This window comes from Morus notabilis, unplaced genomic scaffold, assembly GCF_000414095.1.
Source record: "Morus notabilis unplaced genomic scaffold, ASM41409v2 Scaffold98, whole genome shotgun sequence".
Taxonomy (NCBI): Eukaryota; Viridiplantae; Streptophyta; class Magnoliopsida; order Rosales; family Moraceae; genus Morus; species Morus notabilis.
In genome coordinates this window covers 37133-50590 of record NW_010359472.1, presented here as the reverse complement: position 1 = coordinate 50590, position 13458 = coordinate 37133, and the positions used below count along the sequence as shown (strand labels likewise).

General features: G+C 34.4%; 1 protein-coding gene across 2 annotated transcripts; it reads left to right on the top strand.

Annotated features, from left to right (window-relative positions):
* The first annotated feature begins 226 nt into the window (after window positions 1–226).
* On the top strand, window positions 227–9512 carry LOC21407338 (DEAD-box ATP-dependent RNA helicase 16). Of its 2 annotated transcripts, none has more exons than XM_024163200.1 (15): window positions 227–541; window positions 625–786; window positions 888–977; window positions 1725–1853; window positions 3544–3644; window positions 3907–4021; window positions 4905–5036; window positions 5433–5498; window positions 5670–5849; window positions 6868–6963; window positions 7657–7794; window positions 8389–8471; window positions 8638–8675; window positions 8760–8974; window positions 9234–9512. In XM_024163200.1, the coding sequence occupies exons 1-15, from the start codon at window positions 359–361 to the stop codon at window positions 9315–9317; spliced, it is 1812 nt and encodes a 603-aa protein (XP_024018968.1). In that variant the 5' UTR covers window positions 227–358; the 3' UTR covers window positions 9318–9512. The 2 variants fall into 2 exon arrangements, with proteins under 2 accessions (XP_024018968.1, XP_024018967.1); XM_024163199.1 differs by having other exon boundaries at window positions 9231–9512.
* Window positions 9513–13458: the final 3946 nt, after the last annotated feature.

Below are 13458 nucleotides of genomic sequence, written 5' to 3'. Positions count from 1 at the left end.
AAAAAATTTGTGTTATATTTAATTTAAAATGTTAAATTTTTTATAAAATGTATTTTTTAACACTAATTTAATATAATTATCATTAAAATATAATATATTGTAACAAAATTATAAATTTAGAGAAGAATTTATCAAAATTAAAATTTGGAGAAGCAATTTGCTGAAGGACGATAAATTTAAGGGGAAAATGTGTTGAAACCCCTATTTTTCCTATAAAAAAAAAACCCGCTACCCGTAAACCCTACCTAGACAAAACCTGCAAACAAACACTTTCCCCATCGCCACCGACTCTATACATCCCTCCCACCGTCAGTCACCGCGCAGCCGGCGAAGACCAGTGCCAGAAGTCCGACCTTCAATGGCGGAAACAACGGAAAACCCAGAAAAACAGACTGAGCACAACCAAACAGAAGAAGAAGAAGAAGTAGAAGACCTGACCTTCGAAGAGCTCGGTCTGGACCCTCGTCTTACTCGCGCCCTCCTCAAGAAGCGAATCCTCAAACCCACTCCCATCCAGAGAGTCGCCATTCCGCTTGTTCTCGTAGGTTTCTTCCACCAACTTTCTGTTTCAATTGGGAGAACAAAATAAATCAAAACTTTGATTTTTCTGGTTTTGGATTTCAGGAAGGCAAGGACGTGGTTGCTAGGGCGAAGACTGGTTCAGGAAAGACCTTCGCATACCTCGTTCCGCTGCTTCAGAAGCTCTTCGCGGCTGATTCTAGCTCCAGGAGTAAGCTAGCTCCAAGTGCTTTCGTTCTCGTCCCCACACGCGAACTCTGTCAACAAGTCTGTTCTTTTTCTATGTCCTAATCTTTTTTTTTTCTCCTTTTCAATTGTAGTTGTTGAAAAGTTGCTCATTTTCGTATTCGGTGAAATGCAAATTGTAGGTTTATGGGGAAGTCTTGTCGCTCATTGAATTGTGCAGAGTTCAACTGAAAGTTGCTCAATTGACGAGCAGTATGTCTGCTTCTGAATTGGTCTGTTCCTGTTCCTTATAAATTATTTCAAAGTATAATTTCTTCGTGGTTATTTATTGTTTAATCATTAGAACATGGCAATGTTAACGCTAATGCTATATTTGACGTGAAAAAGTGCAAAAATGGATGTTTATCATGTTGTTCTATTTTGCAATCTAACGCTCGATGCTATTCTAAATGCTATAAGTACTTTTTGTCATAAATTTTAAGTTTTGGAACTTGTAAGAGGAAAATTTTCAATTATTCAACAATTTAAAAATGACTTTGTAAGTATCAAGTGAAAAAGCCTACGGAACTTGTTTCTATGTTTGTTTCACAACTCAAGTTGAGAACTTGAGTTGTGTATGTAGGAGAAAAACACCCAAGCAAAAAAGTTGAATTTGAATTTTTGTGAGAGAAAGAACTTGAGTTGTGACTTGAGTTGTGAGTATTGAATAATTTAAAAGTGACCGTTGTAAGTATTTAGTGAAAAAGTCTACACATGAACCAGTACCAGTAGCAACCAAATGGAAAAATTTAGTATATGCTATACTTAGCGTCAAATTTAACATCAAGTAAAGATGATGCCAAATTTGACGTTAAGTATATTCGTGCATTGGAGAATACTTTTTTTTCTTAAAAAAAATTTCAATGCCAAATTTTAGCATTAGCATAAAAATTGGCATTGCATTGCGTTGGAGAAACTTTTAGTTGAAAAACCATTTTTCCTGGTCTTACTTTAATCTTGTTTATTGGTATTTGATTCAGAGGAATGCATTGGTCGGGCCACCTGATATTCTGATTTCGACCCCAGCTTGCATTCCCAAGTGCATGTCAGCTGGTGTTCTTCAATCAACTTCTGTTAGCAGTTCCCTTGAGATTCTTGTTCTTGACGAGGTGAGAACTTACTGCTCAATTGAGTGGTGGTCCTTGTTTGTTAAGCATGGGTGATATTGATGGCATCTATGAATTATTCGCGGTTGATGGCTTATTTTCCCTTGAATGAGTGGCTATCTTGAGCTTGAATCTTAAGTTGTTATGAAATTGGTAACTTGACCTTCCGTAATAAAGCTCTACTTTAACAATGGCCGTGGAGATTCTCTAGGGAAGGAGAATCGTTGTGGTGTCAAGTGATAAAAGGAAATATGGGTCAAGTTTTGGAGATTGGGAATCGGGGGCTAGTGTTAAAACGACTTTTAGAAGTCCTTGGAAGGTCATCTATGCTATGCGGGTTAATTTTAAAGCCCATAAGCTGATTGTGGGGAATGTGAGGAGAGATAGATGTTGGGAGGATGGGTGGTGGGGAGGGGATCCTTTTTCTAATCGTTGTCCAAGCCTTTACAGGAGTTCTTCTTTTCACAATGCTGTAATTTCTTCATCCTTCATACCTGATCCTGCGGATAATCATTCTTGGAACTTCCATTTTAGGTGGGAACCTAGTGAGAGAGGGTCAAGTGAGTTGGCAGAGATATTGAGCTGTTTAGAGGGGGTGAGATTAAGTGAGTTTAGGGCTGATAGTTGGTAGTGGGAGTTAGATGGGATTTGTTCTCTTGCAAATCTTTTTTTTTGAGTTATTGATAGATGAAGGATAATACCTCACTTTTAACCTGTGCATTTCTTTTGGAAGCCCTCGGTTCCCACTAAAGTTCAGATTTTTAATTGGCTGCTTGTGTCAAGTAGGCTTAACACGTAGAGTTTGTTGCAAAGGAGGGAGCCTTACCTTTACCTATGGTGTGTTCTATGTAGAAATGCTACTGAGAGGAAGGTTCATCTTTCCTCCATTGCCCGTTTGCTTTGAGAATTTGGCATCGCGTTTTGGGAGAGTTAGGGATTGTGTTGGTTATTCCAAACAACATGGAGGAACTTTTTGGTAGTGATATGATGATCGAAAGGGCTAACACGAAGAAAAGACTATGGAATGAATGTAGTCATCCTTACAGTCTGTGGACTTTGTGGCTTGAAACAAACAATCAAATTTTTGAAGTTACACAAGGAGATAGTGCTGATCTTTGGGATAAAATTGAATATTGGGTGCTTTATGGATTTCCCAATCTAAAGGATGTACTGAGTTTTCATTTTCAGATCTATTAAGTATTTTGGGGTCTGATTTAGACTTTTGGTTTTTGTTCTTTTTTTTCCCCCATGTTTCATGCTTACTTGCTTTGGTGGAACCCATGTCCCCTTTTGTAATTCTTTCTTTTTAATTAATAATACATGCTTCCCGTTTATTATCAAACAAAACAAAAAAAGTTATGCAATTGGAAAATGTAGTGTATCCTTCATTTTTCTTTTCTTCTCATATGCAACTGTCAATTTATCTGTGGACTGCAGTTTTGTTATTTGGATAAGTGAATATACTTGTCTTTTACCATTGATTTTTTTTTTCTTTTTGAAAAGAAACAGAGAATCTTATAAATGAAAATGGAAAAGAGAATCTTGTCTTTTTTTCCCCCCCTTTCCTTTTTCTCTTACCATTGAATTCTTCTTGTAGACATTTTTTTAAAACTTTTTTTTTTTTTTTTTTGTAATTTTCTTGGTAGCATGATTGTTTTGTTTGAGGGGATCATTAACTAATATTCATTTTCAGGCGGATCTTCTTTTGTCATATGGCTATGAAGATGATATAAAAGCATTAACACCTCATATTCCTAAGAATTGTCAGTGCCTGCTAATGTCTGCTACTTCAAGGTGTGTTGCCGAAATTGTTTATGGTGTTGTGGGCGGCTTATTTTATTTTATTTTATTTTTTTGTATTTGTTCGTTTCCCCAACAGCTTATGTGGTGTTTTTTGGGGTTACATTTTTGGAACTTTATTTTGATCCCTAGGTCAATAATGTTTACTCGCTAGCCATTATTTTTCCATGCATTTCTCTAGATTTCTTTTCCCTATGGAATCTAAGGGTGTTGATCCGTACTGATATATGCATATTGGACCTACGATACTTTACAGCACTGATGTTGAGAAACTGAAGAAGCTGATACTTCATAATCCTTTCATTTTGACTTTGCCTGAAGTGGGAGATGTCAAGGATGATATTATCCCAAAAAATGTTCAACAATTTTGGGTAAGAATTCTGGTGTTCTCATTCTAAGTTCTCTAGGTTTATACTTTTGAAGTTAATTGCTCCATTGGAATTTTACGCTATACTTGTTTGATATTTCTTTTTAAGAAGAAACAACTTTTTCTTAAAAAAAAAAAAATTACAATAAAAGTCACGCTTTGCTTTAGAGGACAAGAAGTTCTGAAACAGAATAGAAGCAGCCAAAAGAAGTAAAAATAACTAGACACGCTACTTGATTAATACTATTCTTTATTAGTCCTCTGCAAGATTGTTAGAACTTTCAACTACTCCTCATTCCGCCTTTCCTGTATATTGATAAAGAACTTGTGGCATCTCTAGTGTTAGTGTTCAAATATTACACAATTAGTGTGACATTGAGGAAACCCTTTCAGTTGCCATTCTTTCTGCTTTATTTAACCGCAGGACGTTTATTAAAAATGATATTCAAGTAACAAGAATCAGAGGGTTATAGGTCTTTTTTCCTAAGCAAGGTGAAAACGCACAAGTTTTTATTTTGCATTATGTGTAACATGGAATCTTACACCTTATAGGATTCTTTTAAGATATCACATTCTGTAAATGGATAACTTTTCAGTGTTTTGACTGTTTGTGTGTTATGTTGTAGAACTGATATGTGTTTCTTCTTTTCGGGGAGAAAAGGGGTGGATATAGTGTAATGTAGCTGAACCCAACCCCAATAGTTGGGACTAAGACTGAGTTGAGTTATATTAAATGTCACTGCTCCCTTTTGTGTCATTGATCTTTTTGTTCTTTGATCTCTAGAGCTTTCAAAATGTACTTTCTTTGCGAGACTACCCATTGAATTATGCTTGAAATGAACAATTAAGAAGTGAACACATTTATCTTCTTTTCTGTCGTGGCCTAGATATCATGCAGTGCTCGAGACAAGTTACTTTATGTCCTCTCCCTCTTGAAGTTGGAGTTGGTTCAGAAGAAGGTTTTGATATTTACTAATACAATCGACATGGGATTCAGATTGAGGTTGTTTTTAGAAAAGGTATGATTACTTCTTTTCATAGTAGTTTTATATGCATAGTGCGAATTCTTGTGTAAGTTCACCCCTCCAGGGGTTGTTTGGAAGCCATACTCAAACCCAAATTATGAGTCTGCTACAGTGTTTTTTATCTCACAAAGAGTTTGAATTCCAAAATTTCCTCTCACAAAGTTCCCGCCAATGAACCCAAATCATGATTTGAGCAGTATACCTTCCAAACGGGCCCTCAAAGTCTTTTATAATTTGGTAATAAATGTGTAGAACTAATTATGTCCAGACCAGATGGATAGAGGGATTTGGTCATTTTGATAGTACATCTTTGTAATCAGCATCCTTTTCGCACATTGTTAAAGTCCCTTTTTTAGTCTTCTTTATTTGTTAATAGTTCTTCATTTGCAGTTTGGAATTAAATCTGCTGTCCTAAATGCCGAGCTGCCACAAAATTCTCGTCTTCATATTCTTGAGGTACACAACATAGTCCAATTTAATTTAAAGTTTGGTTGTATTTTTTATCAGATCATGTTATTGCATGCTGGTTAGCAGCTAGTCTACTGTCCTAAGACCGATCTTTACTTAGTTGTTTTTCACTTTATATGTGCTAATATAGAACTGTCTATCATCTTTGAATTTCAACAGGAATTCAATGCTGGGCTTTTTGATTACTTGATTGCAACTGATGATAGTGAAGTAAAAGAGATGAAAGATGTCAATGGAGAGAGTAATACTAAACAAAAGAAGTCTAGAAAGCATGTCAAGCAAAAATTGGACTCTGAATTTGGTGTAGTGCGAGGACTTGACTTCAAAAATGTGTATACGGTATGTCAATGCTACGCAATATTGTCGTTTCTTGAACCAAGTAATGTTCTCAACTTTTGTCGTATCATAAATGATAGGGAATCCGAAGACATGATTTCTCTTCTTTAGGTTTTGGAGTCTTTTACTCCTAGACCCCCCATTCCAGACAAAAGAATTTTGGTTGTGTGATCCCTTGGGTTTTTCTTGTAGCTCTTATTTTCTCAATATTGTTGATAGAAGAGTAGCCGATTCTTTTAATTCGTTTAATTTTATTTGGAAATCCAGTGTTCCTCATAAGGTTAAGCTATTCAATTGGCTTGTTTTTCTTGGAAAACTTAGTACTTGTGATATGGTTCAAAGAAGGAAACCCCAAAGCCTTTGGGCCAAAGGGCTCTCTTTCCTTCTTGGTGTGTTTTGTGCTAAAAAGCGGGGGAATCATTAGACTACATTCTTTTGCACTGTCCTGTGGCTAGGGACCTATGGCAAACGACTAGTTATGGAGGCTAGGTTTACTTGGGTTTTTCCAGCCCATTGTAAATTCCTGATAGAGGAAGTGATGGTTTTGGTTCAAATAAGAAAGCAAAGGTCCTTTGGAGATGTATGCTAATTTCTGTTATGAGAGTCCTGTGATTGGAGAGAAATGCACGCGTGTTCGAAGACAAAGAAATGGGAATTGAAGATTTGTTGAAAAGGCTAAATTTTCAGCTTTGCTTTGGGCAGTATCGGACAGAGAATTTAAAAGCTTTCCTTTCACGTTGATTATTCTAAATTGGGGGATGTAATTGATTGTTGATCTTTTGTGACTGTCCTTTGTTTTTCTTTTTTCGTCTTGTTTTGATTTGCTCTCATTTTTGTTTTGAGGACGCTTGTCCTCCTCCTTTGTATTGATTTTCTATTCAATATAAAGTTTTTTCTTATTAAAAAAAAAATTGATATGCCATTTCCTTCTTTTTCTTTTTCTTTTTCTTTTTTAAAGAAAATGTAGGGCAAATGATTTTTTTTTCTTTAATGACACCTGACTGGCTTGCCTCTTTTGTAGGTCATTAATTTTGAAATGCCTCGAAGCTCTGCGGGATATGTTCATCGTATTGGACGTACTGGAAGAGCATTCAATAGCGGCACCTCTATCTCGCTTGTGAGTTTCCTTGCACTGACTTAAGATGATTTTGTGCAAGGGAAAACATTTACTTAACAGAATGGGCCTGCATGGCCATCATTGTCAAATTTGTTATAACCATTAAATGTTATAACTTCATCAAATTGTCACACCCTCTATGTATATGTGAAGCAAAAGACATTAAGGGTCCGTTTGGTTCACGCATTCAAGTCAGTGATTTTGATCCATTGGCGGGAACTTTGTGAGAGAAGAAATTTTTGGATTCAAATTCTTTGTGAGATGAAAAATACTTTAACAGAATCAGAATCATAGGTTCAAGCATAGGACACAAACGAGGTGTAAATTGAACTTAACACTCACACATGCTTACTCTGCCTGTTTGAAGATGATAGTAAGTGTACCCACCATCAGGCTTTAACAATGAACATCCGGGCATAATGGAATTATTTGTGGGAGAAAATTTCGTGTTGCAATAGCTAATAAGCTGTAGGCCTTTCGAGTGTTAGGTCTCAAGTTCAAGATGCTCTTCTTCTTTTTGCTTTTCTATAGGTTTTACATAGCCACAAGTTTTCTCATATCAATGTATTTGTACGCTGGTTAAATAGGCTGGATTGTAGAAATGATGAATTTAAGTAGATTTGGCATTTTCCATGGTCATGCAATTTCCAATTTTCCCGACATTGTTCTAAATAACACTTGCTCTTTTAACAGGTTTCTCTAGAAGAGATGGAAATTCTTGACGAAATAAACTTCTTTTTAGGCAATGATGGAAACAAGGACGAAAATGTGATTGCCCCTTTTCCTTTACTTACGAAGAATGCTGTGGAGTCGTTACGGTATAGAGCTGAGGTGGGTTTTCTGATTATGTCATAGAAAGCTATTGAAGCATAGTATGCAGGGATTTGTGAGTGTTTATGTTACTGTGTTTTCTAAGATCGGCTTTTGCTATTTTATATATTAGATACATTTTCTGCACCAACATTATTTTTTTCAACCAATTTTGATCTGGGAGTGTGTTTCTCTATCATTCAAACATTCATTGGAAAGAAAAATAATAGGAGCTGGGTTTTCTTCATCTGAATGTGTCGGCCAACAAATGAGCTATGAAGAGCTCTGAAGAAAACGTAATTTGAGTTCCTAGCAAGTAGAAATCTCAGGGTTAGCTCTATTTTTAACAGTTTCTCCTATAAAACATGCAGCTGCACGCATAAAAAGATAGATGGTTTTTCTTTGTTGATTTTGCATGCCATAGTCTGATATAGCTTCTTTGACTTTTCGTTCTTTGCTTTTGGCATGGAGTCATAGACCCTTTGACATAAAAGATATTAGTGCTGAATCTGTGTTTGCAGTTTAAGTACTAGTTGTTAATTTCTTTCTACCTTGTTACCCTATTTATTGAGATGACTGCCAAGGAAACTAACGCAAAGCAGCGACTATTTACAGGATATTGCAAAGAGTGTCACAAAAATTGCTGTCCGAGAGTCACGAGCGCAGGATTTAAGAAATGAAATTCTCAACTCTGAAAAGTGAGTGTCAACTTGTCATGAGAGCTAAAAAAATTCCTTTATCCACTTAAAGCTGTTATCTCCTCATTTCTTAGTCAAAAATGTTTTATTCCGTCTTTCGTGGATTTCTTCTACCACATCTTGGGATTGTTGTTTTCCTGATCATTTGTATTTTCTGTATCTTTAGGTTGAAGGCTCATTTTGAATCTAATCCCGGGGATTTAGGTAAAGTAAATTTATTGCTCAGTTTGAACTTCTTTCCATATTAGATTTCCTTATGATAGAGTTGGAAGCAAATGATTTTAACAGATTTGTTGAAGCACGATAAGGTCCTAAGCAAGAAGCCCCCCGCCCCTCACCTACGCAATGTTCCCGAGTACTTAGTGGACCCAACAACTCAAGAAGCAAGCAAGGTCGTTAAGCTTGCTAGAGCTGCCATGGGAAATACCAATGCCAATGGCCATCGTGGATCCAAAAAAACATTCAGAAGAAATAAAGATCCTCTAAAGACTTTCTCTGCTGAGGTTATTCTAGATTTTCCCCCTCGTCTATTTTTGTTTAGCTATGGAAATTTCCCTGATAATTGTATGTGCGTTGATTAAATTACAAAAATGCTAAACTACCCGGCTTGGGGAGTTGGATTGTGAGAAAGGGGGTGGCCCCACAGAACGTCCATCCTCTCTCAGAGCCCGACTCATCCTAGTCATATAAGATTGCTCATTAAATGTGTCAACAAATATCATGGAGATCGTTACTAAAGGATTCGTATTCATTTGATAGCAGGGACCTAAAAAAGGTCATAGAGGGATGAAGAGAGGAAGAAGCGGCAATGACGTAAAAAAGGACAAAAAGAAGAGATCTATCTGATTTATTTATTCAGCCATTTCAATTCTGCTTTTGTTTTTTTGGGGATCAGTATTGTTCCCTACAATTTTGTATGAAATCAGTGTTTATAATTAGCATCACCAGAAGCATAAAACAAAGCTAAGAAGATAAATTTTGTTTAATTACAAGAGCATGTTGTGATGTGTAGTCTACGACACCCAAGGCAATTTCTTAGTATTCTTTTCCTGCAGGCACCTTTTTTTTTTATTATTTATTATTTTTCCCACATTTAGAGCCATGATCACAATTATTTCCATCATTTGTGGTGTATTTTGTTACTACTCCATACAAGATATCCCATAATGTTTATGATTAATAATGCATTTTTTTTCTTATAAAAAAATAAAGCATTAGTTTATCATATTTAATACTACTCGTTAAGGATGAGTACTGTTAAGAAAAGTTTCGTGCATTAATTAATCCATCCAGATACCTAGTCTCTGGTGGTTTATTTGAGCGTGATCTCATCATTATATTTTAATATGTTCCTTTTTTTGGTTTGTTTTTTTGCTACAATAATATGTCTTGTGGTTGATGATGCTAAGGTGAAAGTCTCAAAACATAATTATCAAATGGGTAAAAGTAAATCAGCAAAAAAAGTGGATGAAAACTATAGAAAATGAATGAATTTGATTGCAAATGTCATTCATGAAGAAATCATTTTCATTTCAGGTATCAATTTGAAGGTTAGTCTTATTGGTCATTTCAATGGAGTTACAATTTATTTAGTAGATGCTTTGTAAGAGATGAATGTGATATAAGATAATCTTGCACATATATATAGAAAGATTCTTCTAAAGGTGGGAACCTTAAAGTGAATAATGTACTACTGATAGACAATCATATAATTACTCAAAGGTATGAAAATTGTAACATTTCAATTTTGGTATAAATTAGTGGAACTTGATATTTTGTGAAAAAAGAAAAATTGGAGAAAGACAGTGGGAAAGGTTTTACATTAAAAAAAAAGTAACTTGAGTATTCTTTTTATTTTTCTTACTTTCTTAGGTTGATTTCTTCGATTGTTTTTAGGTATTAATTAATGACTTCAGTTTGTAAAACCTTTTCTTCCATTTCTTTTCCGTTTTTAATAAATTATTTGCTTATACGTACAAGTCATTAATGGACAAGGACTGAAGGAGTCTTGATGGGGGTATTAAAAAAGACTAACAATTAATTAACAAAAGGGTATACTCGAGCCAAAATAAAAAAAAAAAAAAAAAAGGTGTACCAACTGCTATTTTGTCCCAGTTCATCACTCGTCCTGATGTGTTTAGGCAATCTTACCAAATCAATTACTATGCCGTCATATACTAAAAAAAAAAAAAGGTGTACCAACTGCTATTTTGTCCCAGTTCATCACTCTGTATAACGCCCATGACTTGGGCAGTTGATTTATGATCGCTATTTATAATATGCATGGAGTAGTTAGGAGCTTGTCCTGATGTGTTTAGGCAATCTTACCAAATCAATTACTATGCCGTCATATACATTGTGTAGAGGCTAAAATATATTAATTTAATTTGTATGAGAACTATGCAGATCACTTGTGAAATTAGGAGAAAGATCTGCAAAATAAACGTTAGCGCTCAGCCCTGTATTGAGAAAGAATAATAACAAATGTTAGAGAGAGAAAAATATAGTGGAATATTATAAAGTATCATAGGTCTATCTTAAAGAGGATTAATCGCATACAAATAGTTTTTGAGGTTTGATCTCAATCCTATTTTGGTTCATGACTTTTAAAATATTAAATAGTTAGTCCTTGAAGATATATTGTATCTCAGTTCCAGTCATTGTGGCTAAGTGTTAAATATTTGACAAAATTTGGGAAAATTAGGGATTAAAATTGAAAAAATCTTCCCATAAAAAAATAGAAACATCTAGCGTTTAGAGCCTAAAAAAAAAATACAAAAACTAAAACTTAAATTCCACATATTAGTCCATAAAATTTAGTCGTTTTCAATTTTGGTCTCTAATTTACATAGATTTTGTCAAATATTTACCATTAAGTTAACAAAATGACCAAAACTGAAACAGATAAAATCTAAAGGACCAACTGTAAGACGTTTAAAAAGTCATGAACTAAAATGGAGATTGAGAAACAAATCTTAATAACTATTTGTGAAATTAACCCAAATAAAGACCATTCGAGGGTATTTATTAATTGCGATAAATATAAGTATTAATTAATAATCTCAATAGATTTAGTTTCTTGATTCTTGATTGTAGTGTTTTTTCTTTCTTTTTTCTCTCTCTCTCTTTTTGTTTTTTTTGTTTTTTGTTGTTGATTTAGCTAGGGGTGGGGATTTTAAATAGTTAGATCTGAATTTATTATTGGATTATATCTGCAACCACTCCTGAGTGTAGTGTTTATCTTCTTATCAAAGTAAGAAATCATGATAAGAATAAAATCGAACCTCTTTAAATCATTGTCCATTTCTATATCAAATACGTATTCTGATAGGGACGATATGTATCCAATAATAAATATATAATATCAACAATCTTTGCCTATATATATATATATGTGTATATATGATCTTTGCTCTCTTGAAATCCACAACACAATTGATCAGTAAACAGTAACTTATAAGAGCAACGTCTCATATTCTTCAATCAATACCATAGTATCTTATTATCGCATATGATGGCGTCAACACAACTGCTGCGTACATTGTTCATGCCTAAGGCGATCTCCGACACAGTGCGTCCTCAAGTGCTGATTTGCAAGCCTTACTACCGCAACAACGCTTTCACGTAATTAGTTTGAAGCATTTACTTCTCATTTTCTTGTTGTTAATTATGATTAAAACTAAAAGATGAGAGGGAGTATACATTTTGTCAATGTTTGGAGTTGGTTTTGTTTTTATTTTTTACTTTTTTCGAGAGAAAAAAATGAAAATCGGAGAGAAACGACTTTTGGCACAATTACAGATAAAAAACGAAAATGAAAACAATTTGTTGGTTTAGTGTAAAATGAGAGATAAATGAAAAAAGACTTTTAGTCATTTTTTAATTTTTGTTTCCGTTTTCTCCTTTCTTGAGCACAGAGAGAGAGAGACATTAATAGATTTTTTAATATTGAAAATAATCTTTTGATAAAACTACCAAACACATTTTCAAAAATGATTTTTGTCTAAGATTGAAAACATTTTCATTTCCATTTTCTTACAAAAAACAAAATTATTTTGGAACGAGTTCCAAATGCACCCTTTCCCTTTAAAATAAAAAAGTACTGCTCGTCGTATGCTTTCCTCAGAGAAGCATAACAATTTTTTTTTCCTCTTAGTTTCGTCATGATGAATTATTCAGTACACCAAGTGTACCGCATCATCATGCTACGTGGTACACCCATCCAATAAAACCTTGACATTTGAATCATTTTTCAATGTTAAATTTACTTACTCATCTTTCTCTCATCATGAGGCATGATGTCGTGGTACACCCGGTATACTGAAAAATTCATCCCAATAAATTACCACGTAGGTATCATTGAATTTTGATGTTGTAGCCAATAAATTATGTACTCTAGTTCAACATGCTCTCTAATCTTTGAAAAAGGTTCAATTCTCCACGTAAATAATGTTTCATGTTCAAAATACCTCTCCATATACAATACTAACAAAATGATCATGACATGAACACTACTGATATAATTTTATAAACGCCTCTTGATTTATTCATTCTCAATTATTGATTTGTCTCACTATATATACCTTGTGAACTCTTAAAAGATTAGGGGTCAAATTGATACAAAATCAATAGTGGGGGAATTTATGAAATTATATATCATGAATTAAGCAGGTGTTTATAAATGCATTTCAAAATTCTATGAGCATGTTATATAATGTTACATAGAGAGGAATATAGGGAGGATTTATGAAACTAATACTTTATTATTTCAAGTAAGAAAATTTTCAGAATAATATTGTTTCTGCACTACAGAATACGTGCTGCATCGTCTTCATCTAAAAGACCACCCATCAGAAAAGGCAGCGGTCAGAAAATTAACAGTACCGCGAGTGATAATAAGGATTATTCCGCAAGCTCCATCTCTGACCGAAAAGATGGGAAGAAGAATGACGAAAAGGCCCCTGATGCTACTGCGGAGAAGAGTTGT

Bases quoted from the DNA above. Each gene is read 5' to 3' on its own strand.
- LOC21407338 (XM_024163199.1), top strand. From the start codon at position 359: ATGGCGGAAACAACGGAAAACCCAGAAAAACAGACTGAGCACAACCAA. The intron at 978-1,724 runs GTCTGTTCCTGT...TATTTGATTCAG, and splicing joins GTATGTCTGCTTCTGAATTG to AGGAATGCATTGGTCGGGCC. The intron at 5,499-5,669 runs GTACACAACATA...GAATTTCAACAG, and splicing joins CTCGTCTTCATATTCTTGAG to GAATTCAATGCTGGGCTTTT.